At 42.3% G+C, this 24,643-nt stretch overlaps 2 protein-coding genes across 2 annotated transcripts; one reads left to right on the forward strand and one right to left on the reverse strand.

Annotated features, from left to right (window-relative positions):
- Nucleotides 1-94: 94 nt before the first annotated feature.
- nudt13 (nudix hydrolase 13) lies at nt 95-5,161 on the forward strand. Its single transcript, XM_022256534.2, has 7 exons — nt 95-134; nt 245-708; nt 1,016-1,239; nt 1,648-1,773; nt 2,033-2,144; nt 2,627-2,784; nt 3,196-5,161. Exons 2-7 carry the CDS (start codon nt 249-251, stop codon nt 3,370-3,372), a joined length of 1,257 nt encoding a protein of 418 aa, XP_022112226.2. The 5' UTR covers nt 95-134; nt 245-248; the 3' UTR covers nt 3,373-5,161.
- Nucleotides 3,779-24,460, reverse strand: LOC110990833 (CCR4-NOT transcription complex subunit 6-like). The gene is made up of 9 exons (XM_022255947.2): nt 24,330-24,460; nt 19,753-20,077; nt 15,744-15,919; nt 14,199-14,267; nt 11,718-12,030; nt 11,424-11,578; nt 10,596-10,829; nt 9,713-9,990; nt 3,779-9,204 (listed from the first exon to the last, which is right to left on the reverse strand). The coding sequence occupies exons 2-9, from the start codon at nt 20,061-20,063 to the stop codon at nt 9,061-9,063; spliced, it is 1,680 nt and encodes a 559-aa protein (XP_022111639.1). The 5' UTR covers nt 20,064-20,077; nt 24,330-24,460; the 3' UTR covers nt 3,779-9,060.
- Nucleotides 24,461-24,643: the final 183 nt, after the last annotated feature.

Genomic DNA, 24,643 nt, shown 5'->3' on the forward strand with positions numbered 1-24,643 from the left:
AAAGACCCAAATCGAATGTTTTGATAAACTTAATAAAAATTATAAGAAAAATTATTATAAAAATGTAATTTATTTTAAATATCTATGTTTTGTCGTTTTCAAGATGGCAGCGCCCATGACGAAGCAGTGTGAACGTACACGTTGGAGCAACTTAAGTTTATAATTTTGTTTGTAGTCGTAATTTTCTGGTAAAGACGTAATGATTTTTATAATAATGAATACTTTCTGTTGTTCCTGTTGACAGAGTTATGGTAAATTTTGGAGGTAGTTCTCTCCGAACATGCCGAAGTGTTATTCTTCGTCTACGTAATGTTGTAGGCCTACGTCTACACTTTTTGCCTGTGCCTGCGCCTACATCATGTTGTGCATGTTACTGGCTGACACCTGCGTCATTGACGTTGGCTCCTCATGTACGTTCCAATGCTGTCAAAGCCGTGCATCCTTCATGCCCTATTTGTATTTCAACATGTTCAAGACAGAGCCTCATCACTGCTGATGTGCAGAAAACCCAGTTAGGCCTAAGGCATGTAAGGCATTTGTCGCAGTACGTGCAAGGTGTCAGGCACCTACAAAAACTCAAGGAAAATGAAGATTTTTGCCGAGGGTCATGGACTGAGGGAAAGTTTGCAGTATTGTACGATCTTAGGCCTCTTCTTGTGCCTACAGGAGAGAGAAAACCATGGAGAATAGCCTGGAAAAGTGCAAAAGGTAAGTAGATTGAGAGGTTCAGCAATTGCTGTATTGCTAACATAAAACACAAGTATGACCAGTTTTTCTTTTCCTACAATTTTGCCAACCAGGTGTATTAAAAGTTAAGAATAGAACTATTTTACCAGCTTACAGTTGATGCTTTCAAACTTGAAATACTGGTACCAACCTGTATGAATTGATAAATTGTATTGTTATAGTAAGACATTTTTGTTAAGCTTTTTTCCCTCGAGTTGAGAGTTTGTTAACTCAGACTTAATACTAAGTCTCAGAATGTTAAATTACCGTTTCTCTATTTTGTTTTCAGATCTTTCTGAATTTCTCAAAGAAGATTTCCACACAGAGGAATCAGTAGTTCTGAACTGCAACATTTTGGACCCACATGGCCCACCCAAGTTTGCTGTCAACATTTTGCCCAAGTCAGAGCCAGACCACCGGGAGAAAATTGAGAGAGGACTTGGTGCTTCGGCTGTCAGTGGCAGAAAAGCCTTTTTTGTAATTTCCAAGACCGATGCAAGAATCCTGGCCCAGGTGTGCCATGCTTTTAGCTTATTCTCTGCCCCAACCCTCTCAGACCCATCAAATCCACTGGGAGGTCGGCCAAGATTTCATTTCCAGGATTAAGAATGGTAGAGCCCAGCCGCTGTTAGTTGTTAAACTGACCAGGTGCCCATTGGAGGATTTGAGTACAAGAAGCGCATGCATGTCATAGCTTTTTTGCACTTTTGGAAGAGTGAATTTATGAGATATTTTTTACTATACATGTAAGTATAAACCAAAGCCTTATCCCCATAAAGTTCCATCGTTTTCCCCGAAGCTTTTATTAGACTTATGATTTCAACAACAAAATTGTCCAACATAGATATTTAAAGTTTCTACAAAGTAAGCCAAACGAAACTGATGTTTATGTATCAATGTTTTGAATGATAATCTCCACAGTGTATTCCTCTTCTACAATGGCACCTCAGGAGCCGGTTTTGTTCCAACTGTGGTGAGATGACAGCTAAAGATCCATCTGGATCAAAGAGGACTTGCCCAAAATGCAGCACCATTCACTATCCAGTTGTAAGTGTCTAGTCAGGGGCGGGAACATAAATCTGAACGCTTGAAAGTGGGTGAAAAGTTGAAACAAAAGGCAGTGGAATGAGGCATTAACTGATCAATCTTACATTTCACGTCATTTTGGCAGGCATCACCCCCTTACTTTCAAAACACTTCCGCACAGCATCACAATTTTTTGGAGATTAACATTTATGCATAAATAGCCCCTCGCTTCTGACCAAAGGCAGCACTTTAAACTGGTTGGTTTATTTCGTTTGTGTAGCTCAGTCCAGTTGCTATCGTGCTCGTGACCAACGGCAACAGCTGCCTTGTGGTGCGACAGCCGCGTTTTATGGCAGGCATGTACAGTGCCATTTCCGGATTCCTCGAGCCAGGTAAAAAGCAAGCTGTTGCAAAAGAATTACCAGAACATTCACGGGTGACTCCGTAGTCTTGATAGCTAAAGCATGAACAGCCACTTGCATGCCCCCTGAGTATGTAGGCTCCGTGTATTGGAACTGGTCTCTTCTGTCCGACTGAGTCAACACTTGAATTTCATCAACAATATGCACCCGACACCTTATGCGCCCATTTACATTACCGTAATCATACGCACATCGGCACCATAGTTGTAGACTATACACATGTGTTGGTGAAATTTTATTTTCTAGGGAAAAGGTTGGACCAGGTTGTAGGGACTTTTGTGTTCCAGTAAACATCCCTAGGGCATGAGTATAATCCCAACAACTGCAGATCACAAATTTGTTAACTTCCATTTGAGCACACTGAGCCAGCACCAGCTCTGTAGACGCTTTGTAACTTCCCATGCCACCTGCGGATATCATGAGAGTGAACGTCTGTAATTTGTCCTTGTCAGGAGAGTCTTTGGAATCTGCCGTCAGACGAGAGGTGGCCGAGGAGGTGGGCCTCGAGGTGGAGGAGGTCAAATTCTACTCGTCCCAGTCCTGGGCCTTCCCTCTCAGTTCTCTCATGCTGGGATGTCATGCTTCCCTTAAGCCGGGAACCAGCGACAAGGTGAGGCAGTCCGTGGTGGGGTTGTATTGTCAAGACTTCTGTCTCGAGTCTGACTTTGTGTCAGCATCAACGGTACAATTTTGTATGAACAAAGCAGTGACCGAGTTTTGCACTTACTTCGTCACCAAAAAGTGCACTCTGCTGTTGCTATAACAGACTATGTTTAACTTTAACTGCTGCCAGAAATATTACATGTATCTATAGGAAATACATGAAGCTGCAAGCTTGTGCTTTCACAGGAAAAAGGATTGTTTTCAGCCATAGCCAATTCAATTGGACAAGCCATTAGCTTCTCTTTTTGTATTGGCAATTACCGTGTAATACAAGGAATAAAACAGGACTCAGGAAATACACAATGTTTATAGAAATCATCAAAGTGGAACGTAAATGTGTTCTTTGGTCCTTTCAAAGGTTTCCCTCGACGAGGCAGAGCTTGAAGACTCAAGATGGCTTCATCGGGAGGAGGTGCTCACAATCATGGAGAGAGGGAGCCCCAAGGGAAGCAGCATATGGCTGCCACCTGCAATGGCGATTGCTCACCACCTTCTCAAAAGCTGGGCTCTGGAAAAGAATTCAGATGGCAGATAATCCAACATCTTGCTGTTGTAGGAAGACATCATTACTTTCTCTTAATCACTGTCAAGGGAATATCACAGACATGTCTAAACTTCACACATCAATGTATCCATCCATGTGAATCCGCCTAGGGCTGAAGTACCCCCTCATTGGTTGAAAAAGAGCGATGTTTTTCAGCAGTGCATGCCTTTCATAATTTTTTTTTTGAACTAGCGAAGTGCAGTTCCTAGGAAAGGTACATCCTCTCTTGGTCATGCCCGGGGCTCATAATGTTTAGACTTCATCCTGCTCAAAGCAGATTCATGCATTTGCTTCCCATGCCCAATTTGGTAGGAGAGAATGCTGTGAAGCTACTAAACAATTCGTCACAAAACGTGGAGCAGTCTCCACCCAAAAAAATTCAGAAATACACCACAGGTTTTGCTTTAAAAGTCTTTTTTGTAACATTTATTGTTGTCACTCCTGAGATTCGTCCCAAGTATTACGACTGCTAGATGGTTACCATGGCTACCACCGCCTTATGACTACAAAAAGGAACAATGTTGAAAAACCCATGCTGTTGGACAAAAGTGTTTAGACATTACCCAACACTTCAGGTGCTTTATAGTCCCAAAAGTTGGACATCAATCGTCCTTCAAACTTACTCTTCCCTTATCATTTTCTTAGAAAAAAATGGATACGCCACAGAAGGCAAACGGTGTCTTTCTGTCAAATTTACATTTTAATCTTTACACATTAAAAAATCACACCGTTCACATCCCCACCCAAGCAAACTGTGACGTCAGTGGCAACCTCAAATACCGACTTATCAAAACTGTACAGCTATCAATGTTAAAGCTGACCCGCTCTACGAAGAGGAATTTTGTAGGCAATTCTGCCTCTGATTGTGTGAGTCGGAGAAATCCGCCCCAGTCAACCTCCCGGGGCGAAATGGGGAAGGCAGGCACAGCCTCGGCCAGCTCCATTTTGCCTCAAGGGGTTGACTGGTTCTAACCTCACCAGAGGGGCAGCCGGAAAAAAAAAATCTATTCACATCGTTAATTTTTTAGTGCATTTTGACTACTCCCAAAAAGAACCTAATACTAGGATTTGGCTTTGGAGGAGGGGGAAGATATGTAGACAATTTCAGGGGTAAATTTCAACTACAGTAAGCACAGTGATGGAACCTGCCTGACACAGGATTTTCCTACTAACAAGCCTGATCAAATTTGTACACTTTTTTTTCACAAATAATAAATAAAATTAGGGAGAATAATGCTTGGTATTCAAATTGTCTACAGGAACCTAATTAGTTACTTTTTTGGAAATCTACAACTGTGTAAGCTGCCTCTCTCGTTTGGTTCAAATGAGGAATTTGTGCAGAAATGACACATCATATTTACAAGTGCATTGGACTTCTCTCTCTCTCTCCAACCAAACTGGACAGAATTTACAGATCCAAATATTGTTTTTGGTTTTTTTTTCCAGAACAGCATGGGTAGTTGTTCGGGAATTCACAAGGCGTTGGCAGTGTTGTAGTTTATTCATTAGATTAACCTTAATATTTCAAACGTTATCTTGTACAGAAAAGAGACAGGTAACCAAAAGAAATGAGCTATGTCATTAACCATCAAAGCAAATTGAGCAACATCAACTTTTACCTCACCATGGCGATTAAGATTTGAAAAAAAAAAAGATGTAAAACACTTTTTCTCACTGCAAGGAAAAAACCTAAGATTGATTCACCTGACACAAAGAAGTGTTTAGGTACAACCAGGCTGTACACAACAAATAAATTTCTAATGGTGTCACCCCCGCAAAATGGAACATGCCTAATCTTTCATTGTATCTGGACTGTTCCACTGTCCACCATAGGAGTGTGAATCTAACAAAGGCTACCACTGCTATACAGGCCTACATTTATTTGCTACATCAAACACACAAAAGTTTATAAATAAAAAAAAAAATTAAAACTTCCTGTCCCACGAACAGCAAGACAGAAAACGCACACTCATTTCCCTTCAGTTAAATCAGAGACTTTTTGGGACTGGATTATTCATGTCGAAACCAAAAAGAGACTTTTCATTCTGTGGGAAAGCATACAGAAGCTAGTTGGCCAATCCAATATCTACATGTAATGTACACAGGCCAGGAAAGTCTACAAAAATTCCATCCTTCCCAAGTCAAGATAATTTTTGTTTCTTTGTTCAACAGAGCTCTTTCTATCCAACCACATGCAATCTTGGTCTTCATTCCAGGTGATAATTACTCCTCACTTAGTGCCCAGTCAGCACAGTGTACATTAAAAAACCCAGAGAACATAAAACTGCTGAGATGAAGACTGATTCAATCAAGGCGATCCAAGAGATTAAAAGTAAAAGATTTGGACCCCGCTAGTCCAGATTTACAACTGGTAATTATGACGAGAAGATGGGCTCTATGCATTTCTGTTTATTAGCAATAGAGGGATCCCAATACGACGCTTTTAACGTCGATCTGCGCACTTCCGCGTTTGAAAACGAGGCTGTATGTGTCAGCTTCAATTCTTAATAGGATCAGATGATTGAAAGTAAGGAGTTAAGACACAAAATACATAAAGGTATGTTAAATTCAGACTTTTCAGGCTGCAAATTTTTGTGGAAGAGTCTTTCAGGATGACTCGACACGTAAAATCAAAAGAAAAAATAACCTCAATTGACCGTGAACTAACGTACCTGCGATGGTCATGTATCTTGTGTAGTGGGCGTGGTTTAAACTGAAGTGGCGTCACACTTACGAACCGGATACTCCATGTACTGTGTGGACGCACGCACGACGAAGTTCAACACAGAGAGCCTTGGTTTCGATGCAGATATGCGCAGACGGTGCTAATGTGAGATCCCTCTATTCCAAATAAACCTATATTCAGCAAGTTTGAAGTTCTCATGTCTGTTACCTAAAAAAAGGCCAAATTCCAAGCACAATTATGAAATATACTTTACCATATTTACTTGTAACGGGTCTTGTCTGTTTTCAGTGGCAAGAAATACTTCTGGTTATGTCCACCTCCAAATGAAATGTGCCAAATGCTGACCGTCAGTAACTTGTAACTATCTATGACCAGTTAGTCAGCAAAACAATGAGCTACACAATTCCGAACTTGGAATCCTGCAGAAACTAAGGGATTAAAAACTATTTTAGCCACTTTGTGTTAGCACACGCAGCATATGCACTTGGTCCCTTACACAAAACTACAGACAACAGGGTTGTAATGAGCCAATTTCAAGACATAAAAAAAGAAGAAACCACTGAACAAAACCGCTCAGTCTCAATTTAGGCTACATCATTAATTACATAAAGAATTCATACTTTTTCATAATTTTTGCTCCAATTACTGTGTACAGTCATTTATAAAAGCTGGTGTTCTCACTGACTCTGAAATTCTTATAAAGACGCCCCAAATTCTGGGCGCAATTATTCTGTCGAGAAAATAATAGAGAAATTCCACATGATATGTTTTCATACAAAAGCAATCAATCAATTGAAAGGAACAAAAATCTGTACTTCCAAAATTTGGCTTTGCCGAGAAATTTATCACTTTTAAACATCGGGGCTCAAAAAACTAATTTGAGCACCATCCACGTAAAGAAGAAAAACAAAACAGATGAAAATTCTTTTGGAAAAAAATCACTTCAAAAGTGGGAAACATTGCATTCATACGTTATATTCATAATTTAAAAACTTGATATTACGGGACATGGCTGTCCTGCTCTGCCAAGTGAACTGAAAGGTTCCATCTAAAAGGTTCTCCCCAAACAATTCAGGTTTCAACAATCAATTTGCAAATCAGCGGTATTAATTTCACAGCGGTGTTTTGTACACTATTCTATGACACATATGCATTCCTGAAAATGGAGAAGATGGTCGGACTGAAACTCGTCTACCCTCACAATTTCAGTGGGTGAAGTGAACAACCAGCTGAGACCAGATTTTCAATTCAGAGGTTGGAGATGGAACAGGTCAACATTTGAAGAAAAAAACCCAAAACAAACACACCAATTTGAACAAATGGATGCACGTAACACAACTCGAACATTACTGACAAAACTTGACACTTGAGGATACACCAATGGCACCAACTGAAGAACACAACAAACCCCTTCATTACCCAGAAAAAAAAAGTTTGCAACAGAAAACCCTCTTGATGCCGATCCCAAGTATTGCAAACAACAATAATCACAACTAGTCAAGAAAACCCCTACAGAGAGTACTGATTCACCAATAAGTGTACCTAGACGGAATGCTAAACAGATAAAACACAACACAATGTACAGACAAAAAATGTTATCAGCTTCAACAATTTCAAAACACCACACCCTTAACAATTGAGAAGAAACGAGAGAATCAAAGTTATTGAGGAAATATGCCGAGTGTTGGATGATTTGGCAGGGCTCTGTAGAACAGAGATCTAAAGCTCCATCCACACAGGCTTGATCTTTTGGTCTCTTTGCACTGTGGCCCCAGGCTCGATAATTGATTACAGGAGCAAGTCAGTTTCAAGGCATCAACATGTCGAATACAGCAGCACAGCAACGAATATAATCGCAGAAAAAGCCACGACGACGATCAGGAAAAGATATGCTTGAGGCTGGTTTTTGCAGGAATTGGCTGGGATAGAGGTGGGCACGGTTTGGTGAGGGCGTCGGAAGAATCTGTATAAACATGGGCTTTTGTTCCCTTTTTCTCTCTGGGGAAAAAAAATCATCGGAAAGCGTGACTTGAGGAGACTAAAGAGAGGCCACTGACATCGTGAATCCCCCAATTTGTCTGTGTTGGAATTGGAATGGATACCATCTAACGGGACTCAGAACAATCACCACCAAGAGCTTGCCGTGGAGTAGCTTTAGGCCATGTCTGAAATGGGCTTCCAGAGCTATGGCTAGGTCTACTGTCTACGCTTCTTCGTGTATTTCAAATGGGAGTGAAGACCAGGGCGGTTTTCCAATACTCAACTTGGGCTCCGTCTCAGGCTTCATTTGTCTTTTTACTAGCTGACTTTGAAACTGTAAGTGCAGTAATCAGTCTAATAACGCCACAGAACATCAAACAAGATCCAAGAAAGCCAAACATTACAGTAATCCAATGTAATTTAAACGCTTCAGGCCCACAATCGGGAATTGGTTTTGGGGACGAAGCCTGAGACGGACACAAAGTCGAGTATTGGAAAACGGCCCTAGCTCTAGACAACAGATTCAGCTGCAGACTTACTGCTTGAAATTTGCAGTGACGGAGTGAAATCAGTGCCTGGTACCAGAGCTTAATGGGACTGATATTTCCAGGTTTTTACGAACCCAAGTCTTGCTACATGAGAGCCCCGTTGAGACATGCAACACTCAGCATATTGTCGACACTGAGTTCGCTACTACGTGTATCTCAAGATGAAGAATAAGAGACCAGAGAAAAATGAGAGTTATGTTTGAAGTCAACAGCTCTGAAGGCATTACCTTGGCAATGCCCGGCCCGAATTCAACATTAAAATATTCTCATTCATTAAAGTTTCTGTTTTTCCTTTAGTATTTTTTTTTTTTTTTACATGCCTGTACAAGTACAAATCAGATTACACCTAAAAAGTCATAACGGTTGATGACGGAGGCAGGGTCGCCGGGGCCTTCTGAAAAATACGGTGCCGGCGACGGGGGAAAAAATATATTCACATTGCCCCTCGCTCATGACGCCCTTGTGCTACCGCCTGACGATGCTGAAACTGCCACTGGTGCTGGTGTTGGGGGCGGAGCTTCCTGGGGGGAGGTAAGGCATCTCAAACTCCGTCAGCAACGAGAAATGGTCTGAAGGGACACTGGCGTGCGGACAGCCGACAATCTTTGACTGGAAGAGGAAGAGAAGAGGAAAGGACCAAAAATGGTCAGGAAACTAGTCGCACAATTGGATATGACGTTGTCGACATTTCAAGCTATTTTTCCTAACTTCAAAATCAGTTGTAATCCTCAACAAGGCTTACTGACCATGGTGGCTCTACTTTCTCATTCCATGTTTTTCTAATCATGACCTAAAGGATTCATTTATTCAAGGCGTATACAGTGCAATATGACAACCATCAAATTCCCCGGTCATTTTTTGCTAGGACCTTCTGGAATCTTCCATGATCTTCCAATGGCATTTTCTTACTTATAGAAGGAAGAGGGCTTGGGGATCTACGTTCCTCGATGAAATCTCTGGATTCTGAAGTTTCACGATGCAAATGTCAGCATTAGAACTGGTTTCAGTAACGATTCAATTAATAATGCTGTGTGATGTGGGAGGGTGACGTGACCTATGCATTAGCATTAGTTTCAGTTACGGTTCAACTGGTAAGTTGGTAAAAGCCTCGTGATACCTGGTCTAACCACTCCTGCTCCACAGGCCCTAACACCCCCAGTGTGGACATGAAGTTGCTGGAGGTGAAAATGTAATCGATGACACCCTTGAACTCGTAGGTGTAGTTGGTGTACTGCATGGGCTGGTTGTGGTAGGCCCGGCGGAGCGAGAAGGGATGGGTGATGTGACCGTTGGACTCTGTGCTGCTGGAGAAGTTGCGCAGAACCTTGTAGTGGATGTCCTTGAAGTCCTCATGGTGAACTGAGACCTTGCCGTTCTCCAAGTACTCCAGGACACCTGTGGAGGCACAGGGGGAAAATATGAAGCACGAGATTTGCAAAAACAGATTACCAGCCAAACTTGTGGCCGGAACTATCCTGCTAAGCAAGATTTGCAACTTAGCTGAAGTATGAAGCTGGGAAAGGTCAGGAGTTGATTCTTTAAACGTGCTCACTTCAGAAATTTGCTAAGCAGAGAAATAATTTGCTTGGTAAAACTGAAGTCAAAGTAGTACTCGATGTGTTCTCTCTCAGCTAAGTTTTGCTAACAAACAGAACAGGCTAACTAATCACACATTTGCTGAAAAAAAATTTCTGATTTGTTGCAACTACTAGTTCCTTTCTTCACACGGCAGCCAGAAGCACAGCCACATACAAATACATTGACGTGAAGTTGTGCAAAATGTGGTGAATGATGACATTTTGTTTCCAAAACCTTAGGTTGTTGTGCATGACATGGAATTAATCGATGAGAAAAAGACTGTAAATAACATTGCTTGGAATCAAAGTTAGAGGACTGATTGTGTAATGCATACATGCGCATGTGGATTTTGGAACCAAAATGGCTTCTAACTGGAAGTTGTCCCAACTCCCTCTTGACAGACTACACTAACTTCCAGGTACCTGAGTCCGGCAAGGAGTTGAGATCCCCGCACAGGACCAGCGGAATCGGGCACGTGTCCTGGGAACGGGGCGTGCCGCCGGGCCGGAAGCTGACCGACTCTTCGTCCATGATCTTCTTGAGCTCGTTCATGAACATGATGGTTTGGATCAACTTGACATCGCTGTACTCCGGGTCCCAGTGGATATGCACGTTGGCCACCAGCATGAGTTGCCGGGCGTTGTCGGGGGCGGGTGCTGGTCAAGGGAAAGGCGGGAGGGAAATGAAGATTTAAACAGCTGTGCCATGAGCATCATCTCTTATAACCTCATCCCATCACCCTGAATCTTCTAATTTCGATATTGTTTTTCACAAGGCCTAAAGTCAGTCTTAATGACAGCGGTCTGAGACCAAGATGCTTCTCATAATTGTGACATGCTGATTTTCAAGTTGAAAGCTCTGATAATGCATTTAGTAGCTAGTGCTTCTCAACCTATGCTCCTTGGGAGCAATTTTGAGCCAATCAGCCAGATATATGCCAGTATTTTCTGCACATAGGGCTTTGGGAATGTCATATCTTATCAGCAAAGACTTGAAGGAAATAAAACTGGAGGTGCCATTTGCATATCAAGGCAATAACCTGGCATTCCTTGAAGTGTGCTCTTTCTAAAATAAGATATAATTTGTTGCTGACCTCCACCGTTGTTGTGTTTTTGAGCATGGGGCAGTCATGGATAGCAAAAAATTGAAAGGATTTGGATGTAACGGACCACTGGATACTGGAAGAAGGCCTGCTGTTTCCGAGAGCTAAATCCAAGACATTGGAAGCTCGTCGGTTCTGCTCCACTTACCTGAGCTATCGTAGCATCCGGCTCTCGTCTCCAGCAGGACGGCCAGGCCGATGTTATCCTTGGTCATGACTCTGTTCAGCATGTCCTCATTGCCGTCGGCATTTGCCATCGCCAGCTGATTGAACTCTACAAGGTGTTCCTTTACCAAACCGAACCTGGTCCACAAAGAAATAAATGCGACACCAAATATGATACTCACAGGCCATCATCTGTATAGCATCCTTTTTTCAACTGGGTCATACCCTAACAGTGATTGTCCAGGTGGACGAAATCAAATGAAAAATTGCATCGTACTTGCTCGTCCTGAAGAAGATGGCGCAGCCGTCCACGTACTTCCGCTCATGCTCGGACATAGTCTTGGCCCGGGACTTGGGGCTGAAGACGCCGTCGTAGCCGTGCTTGTGCAGGGAGGGGTAGAAGAAGTTGAAGTACTGGTCCGTCTCCACCTCCTGCAGGCAGATCAGGTCGGCGCTGGCGTGCAGGATCTCGTCCATGATGCCCTTGCGCCGGTAGTCCCAGCTCAAGGCCCAGGTCGGGCAGTAGCCGTACAGCTGCTTGGTGGCGTACTTGTCGCACAGGACATTGTAGCTCATGACCGAGAATATTGCTGGAGCGGGGAAAATGGGAAGAGAAATGGTCCAACAACCAGATGACAACTCCACACAGGGGTGTGGATTGGCACCTGTTGCTCGAAACCAATCTAACAACTAACTATTAAAACTTGTCACGATAAGAAAGAGAATTATTTCAAAAAGGTTTCATTTAAGAAGTGGCTACACAGAAGCCAGAACACGCAAAATGCTCCAATAGATTTCGCGGTGGGTTGCTTTAGAGGTAACCAAGTACCTGTGTTTCATTTCAATGGCGTACTTGGTTCCTTCAGTATCTACAAATGCACACCACAGTCTTCACCGGGTGAAACCATTTAGGCAAACATCAGACATTTTTTGGCCATTTACCATATTTGTCTGAACAAAAAGTGATATTAATATGCATGTACTAGCACCTGTAACTATATCATAGGCAAAATACTGAGAAAGCTCAATGCATTGAACACGCTACCAAATCAGTACAATGAAATGTAAAACTACTTCATCTGGATCCTGGACTTGCACTTCCCTTTTTTCCCCTTTTCCCTCGCTTTGAATTTGGTTTTCCGGATACTTGATCCCTTTGACCTTACTCACCAGAGTGGCTGGCCCGAATGCCAAGGACACTTGAAACTCTTTCCCCCCCCCCCCCAATTTAATAAAGCATGCACAATACATGACTGTAACGCAACACCTTCACACTGCAACACTGGGTCGAGTAGAATCTGAACACTGATCTTTACGACTGGACCAGCACTCACGGGGCTACCGTGTACAAAGGTTATTGTTTTGACGGCGATTTGTTGGACTGTGCAACTCTTTTCTCTCATTGTTTGCAAATTTTGTACAAGGCACGTACCATACAAAGCTAAAAGTTGAGTTCTTTGGTTCCGGTCTCAATTTACCATTGCCTTATTTGTAAACTAATGTAAGCACTGCCCCTGATCAGAACAAACAGGATGAGTAGGACCTTTCATTTACTTTTTAACCCTGACAGTATCGGGTGTTGTTTGGCTTAGTGTACTCAGTACTACAAAATACAACGTAACACTCTGAGCCCGAAGGACCTAGCGCTACAGATTACTATTTCTGGCTAGGTTTATTCCATTGTTACTCGTACAGAGAACAATGAAACCATGCATTCATAGTGCCACAGCACTGTATGGTACATTGTCTTCTCTATTGTATTTTATGGCTTCAGAGAATAATAATGCCACGTCCTCTTACAAGCGACAGGGCTGAGTACTACGTTTTGCTACTAAGTAGTACTCTGTAGCATTCGGGACTGTTAGGGTTAAGAAGGTAACCTGAAAATTCAAATCTTGGGGGTCAGGTTGGCATAGTGGTTCTTTCCTCGCTTCCACCTCTGTGGTCCAGGGTTCAATTCCCGGCACGGTTCACATGTGGATTGGGTTTTCAGTCCCTGCCTGATTTCTTGGGTTTTACTCAGAATATTCTTCTGGGGTTTTCCTCCCACCTCTAAAACTGTAACTTCTTCTCAGTGTCTCCTCTCTACAGATTTCTTCAAGCTTTCAAGCTACAGTGCCTACGGCACTTTTGAAGAGCCCTTGGTTTCATTACCAGAAAGACTTGAATAATTACATTTTTAAAAATAAATAAATATGCAATGTGCAGCATCATGCATCCAACTTTTCTGAAAACTGCATTTCAGGACCTCATATACCTACATACATGCAAAGACTGCTGGGCCTATTTCTATTCACATAAACTTACTTGAACTTGGAGTAAGGATGGGGCGTTCACACGTTAAAATGAAAAAAGTTTAAACCCGTTAACAGATTTTGCCAAACGCTTGAATGGAACGGTCGCTTTTAGAGGTTTGATGTTTTGATTGATGCAATCTGAGGTCCATTTTTATAAAAACGATGTTATACTGTTTTTCCCCCTTTCGGCATCCATGTACTTTTTGAGAACAAAAAAAGGGATTCTAAAGCTAATGCCCCAATATCAATCTACATTTTTACATTGGTTGGTCCATGTGCATTGTTTAACTATATGAAAACCCCGAGATAGGCAGTGGTGGCCTCTGTAAAGTGTTGGTTAAATGTTTAAATGTTTAAACGGTAATGGGAAAGTTTTCTAAACAGTTTTCGAATTAAACGTAAATTCCCACTCTCAACTGGGAGAGGGTCAATTCAATGAAAAATCTAAAAGCAACACCTACCAGCTGGCCTTGACCTGTCAGGGTCGTTGATGTGAATCCATGGTCTCGTTGGGGGTAATGTGTTGGGGGCTACAAAAAGATAGAATCCCAAAAAACGGACTAATGTAAGGTCATGTTGAGAGATGAGATGCAGGGTTTACCAAATCATTCTTTCACCTTACACACACAGGGGGAATGTGACAGCAATGTTCTCATCATGTCATGGATTCCAGGAAGCCAAGGATACAACCAATCCCACACTTGTCATCTGTTTCTATTTAATCATGACTGCATACTTCTTAACCCTAACCCCCCCCCACGGGTTGCTGGCCCTAACCTTTCCCATTCACACAAAGTTCAACACCCATATGGGACTTGGTGCACGGAGGCTGTTGGACTTTGTTTTTCTTGAGGTATGCCAAACCTAATGCAAAAGCCAGCTGTTATGGGCCTACCAGACCTATCCCCACAGAATTACACACTTTGCTACTGTTTAATTCTGTGTGGTTGGGGAAAGTTAGGGCGAAGGCCCATTTAAATGTACATGTGTGTCCTTTAATACAGGCGTTTCACAATAGTGCGCCTCCAAGAGTTCGCAATGCATTGACCAATCACAGTGTGTGAAATCTGTCAACTCAATGTGCATTTGGAAAGCGTCGACAGATTTTAAGCCCTGTGATTCGTCAACACATTTCAAACTCCTGGAGGCACACTATTTTTGAATCGCCAGTATTAACGGAGCAGTGAAGGTCAGAGGCAAGACGAACGCACCGAAAAATGACGCTTTTTCAAATTGAAACCTGATACAGCAAGAAGGACATGTAAATTCACGAGCATATTTGTGTGATGTAAGATGTGTTCAACACACCAATATTGTTCATATTGCACATCACTTCTATTTAACACTTCCGGCAGTATTAACGCCATGGGTTCACCTCAGCAATGGGACCTCACACTAACAGAATCAATAACCGTGTATGTAGCGCATGCATGTGTTCAAATCTAGGACACCTGTTTTCACACTGTTATATATGATATATGATATATGCAAAATCCATGTACTGAGCTTGGAACAGAGGCTGTACTGAGCGTAATTAATTATGCTCAACATTGGGAGTTCCATCAACTGTTTGCAAATTTACATGAAAAATTTAAGTGCAACAAACTCTTTTTCATTTTCTTTAATAGGGAAAACAAAATGACAACTTTTCCACTTAAGAACAACTCAACTGCAGAATTCAGTGGCATATAAGCTCATCAAAAGGGTTAAAATATACAAGACTCTTGACATGACAAAATATGCTCCCAGAATTTCACTGACTGCCAATGTTTTGTAACTCTCAGTACAAACATATACTTCTCTCTGTAAAGCTAAATTCTCTTTCAAAAGAAGAATCCCATTACCTGTTTAATTTTATGAAAAAGGACGGTACTGGTCAATGCCCATGTACAAGGGTTTACTACACATAGCCCCCACTCTCCAGCGCAAAGGAAGTTAACGTTGACAGCGTGTCAATTTTTGTTTAGTCAAGACGAGGACAAACAAAATTTGCCAAGTAAACTTACGGCTGATGTTGTCAAGCATGTAGGACAGTAACCTGGGGGTGCCGTTGTGCTCGTTGTAAATGCCGAGTACGTCAGAGTTCAGGGGGTTCCCCTTAAGGCCGAGGACCTGCAGCTGGAACAGCCGGCCCATCTCAAAGGGCAGGCTGCGCAGGTAATTGTTATTCAGTAGAAGTTCCCTGTGGGAGAGGTGCAACAACAAACCACCAGTGAGACTCGCATGGATTCGCATGTTTACATGACAAAAAGGAAGATGGTAATACCAAGAATCGTTAGGTTTGCATGTAAATACATGTGCCTACCTGTACATGAACATGTCACTTTTTTTTACCTTGTTTGGACAATTAAAATCCCTATTTCGTAGAGAGGTGGGAAGAAGAAATCTGACAAAACATTTGCATGCACCTCCCTCAACAGAAGCTCAATAAAATCTTTTAAATGTCTTTTTCAAATGCCTGCCATTTGCCGATCCGTTTAACTGCTCTTACATTTCCAGTGTAAACATACTGAACTCTCCCATCCAAACAAATGCCCTTTGGGTTGAATGGAAAAAGGACACAGGTATCGTACATCTGCACATGTACTACATGTATTTCCCCAAACAAGAGCCTCAATTCTCCACTTTTCATGTCATTAAGCTGGTACACAGACTGCCATTTACAATTATCAGTGCACCTACTGACGGTGCTGGGTAAGCTATTTTAATGATGAGGAACATTTTATATTGCGCAGATACTATAAAAATATACTCAACTGCGCATAACAATATCCATCACTAGCAGAGATGAAAATCAGGTGTTGGAAAAAGCTTCATGAAAGAGATGAGTTTTTAGAACAATCTTGAATATGTCGACAGATTTAGCATTTTTTACATGAAAGGGCAGGTTGTTCCAAAGCCTAGGAGCAGTGCACGGTCTCCAAAGTTGCCTTAGTTCTACGATAGGGATGACTAAGGATCAACCTGTCCTGTGAGCTGCGAAGACTGTACCTATGTGACTGGGATTTTCACATTAATACAATCAATTCATCAATCCAATAGTTATGTCTATGCCCATACATGTACACAGTTGTAGTGAATAAATTTCCTTTGATTGAGCACTCAGCACGAAGGAATTAAAAGTGTGGTAACCTGTTTTAACCAATTCCTGCCGGGGGGGGCTCTGGGATCGGAGAGGTATGGTTTAAATGGGTGGCCGGGGTCTCCGAACTCGGACAAAGGAAACAGGGCCCTGTAACAAAAGATTGTACTCCGAACAAAAGACCAGGCTGCTGGGCATTACCGGTATTTTTCACTCTCAAAAGTGGTGATAATCCAGCCTTATTTTGAAACCCTATACTAGGGTTTGGGGCATTGAGAGCGAGCGGATTACCACCGGAGACAAAAGCGCTCCACCACCGCAGTGATGAGCCACACAGCACAGCTGCACGCTAATCTGGCCCCTATTGAAAAGAGGTCAGCAGTGCACTGAGCCAGGTTTGTGAACAAAAGACAGTTACATTATATAACACCGCAAGATCTGGGCTCTGTTTACGAGGCTGCAGGCCTGGCTGAAATACTCGGGCGTCAATGAAGGTCACCTATCAACTTAGAGTAGTTGCCTGAAGATTACTTCGTGCGGCTATAAACGACCGTTAAATGAAATGATGAATTTTTGAAGGATTTTGAAAACGGAAAAAATGATAGTCATGCCGGCCCAGCATCATCAACATTGAAAAATGCCCCGGCACGAAGTGGATAACACTCAATCAGACTACACTCCCTTTGCTTGTGTTTAATCCAATTACATTTATGTAGTATGAAAACAGTACACTCAGGAAGTACACTCAGGTTTTGGCTGAAGCTATTTGTGTTTGCCTATTTAGCAGTATAAGTACAAGGTTTTTTTTTCTTTTTTTAGTTTTTGTGTGTGCGTGTGTGTACAGAAAAATAAACAGTCCAACCAAAATGAAAGTGGTCCCCTCCCCCCCCAAGTGAAGGCCACACATTGAATATTTTGTTTTCGTTGTACACCTCAACCATTTCCACATAATATGCACATTAAGTTACATTTGCATGCAATTCACAACCAAGATATCTATTGTAGTTTCACATTATACCGATGCATGTGTACTCGAATGTTACAATGGGCCACAGGTGTACACTGTACAGTATGTAAACTGAATTTGGAATGCTTTTTAATGCATTAATAGCTAACCAGCAAACACTAAAGGTCAACTTGCATGTATGCGTGTACATGTAATGTAAGTGTACATGTAATGTAAGTGCCTGTAAAGTACATGTATTAGTGGTGAAGTAGAAACAAATCTATCCTCACTGGATTAAGGAGTTAAGTAACAGTGCAAACTAACTACCCAAACCCTGCCATACTCCAACAGCAGGTTTTGTGAGGTTTTGGCAGGTTTGGTACCTTACCCGAGGAACTTGTTGAATTTTGTGAGACTTGGGATGAAAGGCCCAGGGAGATGGTGTTGGATTCTGTGTGAGTTGGGACATACAGGGTTCATTGTGTGCAGTGTTTGGCTTGCTGTACCAATTGTTGGACTATGCTTGATTTTGTCAGGTTTGGTACTGTACCTGATGAACTTGAACTTGTTGAATTTTATGAGACTTGGGATGAAAGGCCCAGGGAAATGGTGCTGGATTCTGTGTGAGTTGGGACACACAAGGGTCACTATGTGCAGTGTCTGGCTTGCTGTACCAATTGTTGGACTATGTTTGATTTTGTCAGGTTTGGTACTGTTCAGTGCAAGTCACCTATACTGCATAGACCCATCCATACCATATCACTCACACTCCAACGGGCTCATTCTGTTGGAGTTTATCAGGTTTGGCTGTTTGGTACAGTAAGCTGCATGTACAAGTACATAGACAAGTACATGAACCTGTTGGATTTTGTGAGGTTCAGTATGCTTTCTACTGCAGGAGCCTAGGGGGTTAGGGTTAAGGTACATGTATGTCACATAGATGTGCATGTACCTACATGCATATATGTACATGTACATGTACATATATGTATACAACCAGCGCATGCAATATGTGCATGTCAATTAGGCATGTTGGAGTACTGTACCCCAGTGAAGCAGTGTGGTGTAATACGGGCGATTGACAATAGAGCGCCTCCAAGAGTTAGCAACGCGCTGGCCAATCACAATGCGCGAAATCTGTCGACCCAATGCGTGTTTGGAAAGGGTCGACAAATTTCATGCATTATGATTGGCCAACGCATTGCAAACTCTTGGAGGCGCACTATTGCAAATCGCCCGTATTATACCATAAACATAAGAATACCTACAGATGTGTATCACTAGATTTTTTGCCCTGTAACAGCTGGTAATTGCTGTTTACTTCATACTCTGACTGCATGCAGCCCAGGTTGATAACTGTTACAGAAGGATACCACTTATCCAGTGCCCCCTTCACGTCCTCACCGGCCAAAAATCCATTTACTGCATGGATTTTACACTTCAGAAACCCTGTCTCAGCATTTTCACCTGAGCTCCATGTATCATTACTCATGAAGAATGCTTGAATATGTTAACCATTTTTTTATTGTGTCCATTTTTTTTCCAACCATATTCTGCCCATTTTCATCACGATGTTAAAGCGAATGATGCATCCAGAAAAAGATCTCAATTTTTTTTATGCAAACTAAAATGAAATAAGGGTAATTCCAGAAAATAGGGGTCCAAAAGTGCGACATTTTCGTGTCCCTGTTACATCTGACCTTTGTTATTTGACACAGAAATATCACTGGAATTGATTTCAAACTATTACTATTTGTTTTTCACTAATTTTCACTAATTCATCACTCTTGGAAATTAGAAAATGTGTTCTGAACTTACAAAATCCAGTTAGATGTGACAGGGACACACAAAAAATGGGCCCCTTATTTCCCATAACTTTTCCAAAACTGCCTGACAACACATTCTGTGGGTTCCAGTCACACTTCTGGTAATTGGGTTTTTATTTTTTTTGGGGGGGGGGAGGAGGAAAAGTATCTATTCCTCTTACCTGAGCGTGACTAGGTCTCCCAGCTCCACGGGAAGACTGCGCAGCTTGTTGGCTGACAGGTCCAGGTGGGTGAGGGAAGTCAGCTTGCAGATCTCGGCCGGCACCCGGGTGAGGTTGTTGTCGTTCAGGTAGAGCGCCGTCAGGAATCGCAGGTTCCAGAGCTGGGGGCTGAGGTTGCGAATGGTGCCCACAATCTCCAGCTGCTCCCAGTGGGGCTTCTTGCCCGAGACCAGGTCCTCCGGCGACATGATGCGGTGCTGCCGTCGGTGGTTGTTGTGGTTATTTTGTGCATCGTGCCGGTCCTTAGGCATCCTGGAGGTTTTTTCTGCAGGAGGCAGGCGCAACACGAGGGGGAGGGGAAGACCAAAGGATTAAATGATGATCCATATTGTACATGCGGAATATTTCACACTGGAGTTTTAGAGTTTTCACTGGGAATTTGAAGGCACAACCTTCAGATGAGCATTCCTTTTCAAATTCACAATGACAATGTACACAAGGAAGCAGATTTTAAATCCCAAATTTGTAAGAACATTAGCGCTAACCCCCTGGCGTATCACCTGGGGTATAGGACTCAGTAGTGCAAAATACTATGTGGTAGTCTGAGCCTAAACCTAGCACTACAAATTACTACTTCTGGCTAGGGCACTTCCATTGTTACTCGTAAAGATAACAATAAAGTCATATGTTCTTAGTGCCACAGCACTGAACGGTACTTTGTCTTATCTATTGTATTTTATGGCTTCAGAGAACAATGCATGCATGTATGCTACATTTTGCTACTAAGTGGTATTTTGAAGCTTTCGGTGAGGTTAGGGTTAATTTGGAATGCTCAAGTTTTCTGCCAGGCACTTAAGGCGTCATTGACTACCGAGCAACCATTTAGCAACCAGACGCCGTCGCCCACATCCTTTGAATACATCCAAGTCGATATTATGCATGACAATCGGCACTTCCGTCTCATTGTGGTATATCGTCCTCCACCTTCACCGAAACACCGGGTCCCATTCAGTTCGTTCATTGATGAATTCTCCAAACTACTCAACCAGCAAGTGCTGTTCACTGGCACTCTCATTGTGCTTGGAGACTTCAATGTTCACTGGAATGAAAACACAGCTGAAGCCAAACTCCTCAGTGCAGTCATCCAACAATTCAATTTACAGCAAATGGTCGACTGTGAAACGCACAAGTCTGGCCATACCATCGACCTCATTATCACTAGCCGATCAGAGACTCTATTGAAATCGGTCTACCCCTCTGAGTTTGTTTCCGATCACTGCGTCATCCACTGCATCTTGAACTTACAGAAACCCAAATTCACAAAAAGACAAGTCAGCTATCGGAAATTGAAGTCTATTGACCTCAGTGAATTTCAACATGACCTTATTGCATCGCCCCTGATAACTAATCCTGCAACTTCCCTGGATTCCTTAGCCGATCAGTACAATAGAGTACTGGGGCAACTTCTAAATAACCATGCACCCCTCAAGAAACATGCAATAACGGACCGACCTGCTGTCCCTTGGTATAATGAAAGCCTTACCAAAGAAAAACGCCGACGTCGTCAGTTGGAAAGGAAATGGCGAAATACTAAGAACCAAATAGATCATGACAATTTCAAGGCACAACGAGACTTAGTCAAATTCATGTTTCATCAAGCTAAGTCTGACTACTACCATAAGAAAATTCAGGGCTGCGCAGGGGACCAAAAAGCCCTTTTTAAAATAACAAATCATCTCATGCATCGAAGTTCTACTCCAAAACTTCCGACCTGCTCATCCCACGAGGAACTAGCTAGTCGCTTCTCAGCCCATTTTGTCGGCAAAATACACAACATTAGAGACAACTTACAGGCGGTGGCGATTAATCTTCCACCTGCAGTAGTTCATCATGACTCCGCGTGCCAGTCCTCCCTCACAACTTTTGCACCTGCATCCGAAGAGGAAATCATCAAAACCATCAAGATGTCCCCGCCCAAGTCAAGCCCACTGGACCCTCTTCCAACACAACTGGTCAAGAACTGCTTGGACACACTAGCTGGGCCAATAACTCGACTTATCAACATGTCATTTGAAGACGGGCAGTTTCCTTGCTCTTTCAAAGCTGCTCTAGTTACCCCAGTCATCAAGAAAGACAATCTAGACTGTAACGACATGAACAATTACAGACCCATATCTAACCTTTCTTTTGTGTCGAAGGTAGTAGAGAGGGCTGTGGCGGACAGGTTAAACGCACATCTGACTAAGCATCGCCTACGGGAGAACCAACAATCTGCTTATAGAAAACTCCACAGTGTTGAAACGGCTCTAGTGAGTGTTCACAACGATATCATGTGTGCTGTGGATGCCAAAAAAGCGGTGCTGCTCGTCCTGCTTGACCTCTCTGCTGCATTTGACACAATCGATCATGCTGTACTTCTTGAAAGATTGAATGTTAATTTTGGTATAAAGGGATTAGCTTTGACCTGGCTCCAATCGTATCTTAGTAATCGCCGTCAGGCTGTGCAGATTCTAGGAGCATCATCAGCAGAAACTTGTGTCCCATACGGCGTACCCCAGGGCTCTGTCCTCGGTCCTGTACTCTTTACCCTTTACACTTCTCCACTTGGACACATTTCTCGCAAACACGGTCTACAGTCACATTTCTACGCCGACGACACACAATTGTACACAACATTTTGCCCGACTATCAGTGGCGACGACTGTAATGCACTCCACTCCATGACATCTTGTTTACATGATATACAAGAGTGGATGGCTGCAAACTTCCTGAAGTTCAACTCCCAAAAAACGAAATTTCTAATTATCTGTTCTCCACAGCTCAGAAATAAATTCCACATTCCAAACATGCAGGTTGGTGATGCCCAGGTAGTACCGTGTTCAGATGCACGTAATCTTGGCGTTTTGTTCGATCAGCACGTAACCTTCGAGAAACACGTCTCACACATTTGTCAAACATCATACGCTCATCTCCGGCGCATCGCTACTATCCGGCGAATGCTTACAAATCAGGCAGCCGAACAGCTCATTCATGCTTTCATAACTTCCAGACTCGACTTCTGCAACAGCTTACTTTCTGGTCTCTCTAATAACACGCTCCGTCGCCTTCAACTGGTTCAGAATGCTGCTGCACGCCTGCTAACTGGCCATAAGAAATCCACACACATCACCCCTATTTTTCAAGCCCTTCACTGGCTGCCTATCCAGTATAGAATACAATACAAGATCATTTTGCTCACATTCAAAGCACTTCACGGTTCCGCCCCAGACTATGTACAATCACTCTTACAGGTTCGCAGCTCCAGGTCGGGCTTGAGGTCATCAGGAAAGTCACTATTTGTTCCTCGAACCCGCCTGAGCAGTTATGGTGACAGGGCCTTTTCAAGTGCCGCCCCCCGTCTTTGGAACTCCCTCCCGGTAGATCTGAGAGAAACACATAACCCCACACTCTTTGCCCAGAGATTAAAAACCCACCTTTATGTCCTAGCTTTTCCTTCTTGAGACCGAGGCTCTTTCATCAGACCGGCGCCTTTGAATGGTCACCAGATACAGGCGCCTTATAAATGCTGTATTATTATTATTATTAATTCACCTTCCTTTTGTTTTAAAAACTGTTATGTCTAAAACTGTTCATTATCTAAAAGAATGATGCCTGACACAACGGAGCAACATTACAATTTCTGTTAATTGTGCAAGAAATATTACGGCCTCACAAGGTGAGAGTTCCACACACAAGTATCACTTGGAACCTTGTATGTACACGAGCCTTGTAAGTTTTGTAAAAAAAACCTGTATTTTCTGTGTTAATATGTCAAAATTTTCCCTGCTGAATTTGACATTTTTGGAATTGTTTTCACTTTCTAATGGCTGATTTAACCACAGCTGGGAAAAATCAGTGATATCCATGTATGGAACTTCTTCCTGAACAGTAAGGCCTACTCCGTACTACTCCGTAGTACGAGTAACAATGGAAGTAACCTAGCCAGAAGTAGTAATCTGTAGCGCTAGGTCCTTCAGGCTCAGACTATTACTTAGTATTTTGCAGTACTGTGAAGTGTAAGCCAAACATTACGCTTGACAGTTACTAGGTTAATGTTAATATAAGAACAGGGTGCTAATGGTAATGAACGCCAAAACATTTACAACCTGTCCACAAGTAGTAATGTAGATTTGTTAAATTCAAAGGGCCTCCAAATTTCACAATAACGAGGCATAGGCTAGGCCTACACCAGGCAATACACAACTAATTCACAAGCATGACAAGTTTTAAAAAAACGTGCCAGACAAATTGAAATAGAATATTTTGTGAACTGTAAAGAGATTTTATATACACCGAAGTTTGACATAATAAAAAATATAATCACTCATTCACTATCTACATAGTACATGGTCAACTCTTCTATTCCCAACGGTTCTGAAGAACAATGGACTTTTTTCTCTATATATTGTTTAGATTCGAAGTCAACAACTTGGTCGATTATTATGCAAACAGGTTTTTAACTAGAATTTCTTTCCATTGCTGAAACCAAAACTGGCATACTTGAAAGATCTAATGATGGATATGATTGTCAACCTTACCTTCATTGAGTATTTTGTGTCGGGAAAATCTAAGAAACTGTCTAAATTGTCATTTATTCGGGACTCGTTTCACAGCAGTTTTTACTTCCGAAATCCAAGATGGCAGGTAATCGAATGCGCTTAAATATGCGCGCATGCGCACTTTGAGATTGGGTAATCCATGGCCAAAACCATTATGTGACAGAGGTGTTCTTTTCGCTTTACAACAGAAAATATAAGTTTTTTAGCTTTGCTTTTGTGAATATCATTATAACCAATATTGAAATACTCACAAAATATGCAAACGAATAGTTTCCACGAACAAATGAAGGATT

This window comes from Acanthaster planci, linkage group LG19 (genome assembly GCF_054643075.1).
Source record: "Acanthaster planci isolate LZ-2023a linkage group LG19, COTS_SCS, whole genome shotgun sequence".
NCBI lineage: Eukaryota > Metazoa > Echinodermata > Asteroidea > Valvatida > Acanthasteridae > Acanthaster > Acanthaster planci.

Excerpts from the sequence above, each read along its gene's own strand:
- nudt13 (XM_022256534.2), top strand. The coding sequence starts at position 249 with ATGGTAAATTTTGGAGGTAGTTCTCTCCGAACATGCCGAAGTGTTATT. Across the intron at positions 1,774-2,032 it reads GCACCATTCACTATCCAGTT|CTCAGTCCAGTTGCTATCGT; the intron begins GTAAGTGTCTAG and ends TCGTTTGTGTAG. Across the intron at positions 2,785-3,195 it reads AGCCGGGAACCAGCGACAAG|GTTTCCCTCGACGAGGCAGA; the intron begins GTGAGGCAGTCC and ends GTCCTTTCAAAG.
- LOC110990833 (XM_022255947.2), bottom strand. The coding sequence starts at position 20,063 with ATGCCTAAGGACCGGCACGATGCACAAAATAACCACAACAACCACCGA. Across the intron at positions 15,920-19,752 it reads GGAGACCTAGTCACGCTCAG|GGAACTTCTACTGAATAACA; the intron begins GTAAGAGGAATA and ends CCTCTCCCACAG. Across the intron at positions 12,031-14,198 it reads TGACAGGTCAAGGCCAGCTG|CAATATTCTCGGTCATGAGC; the intron begins GTAGGTGTTGCT and ends TCCCCGCTCCAG.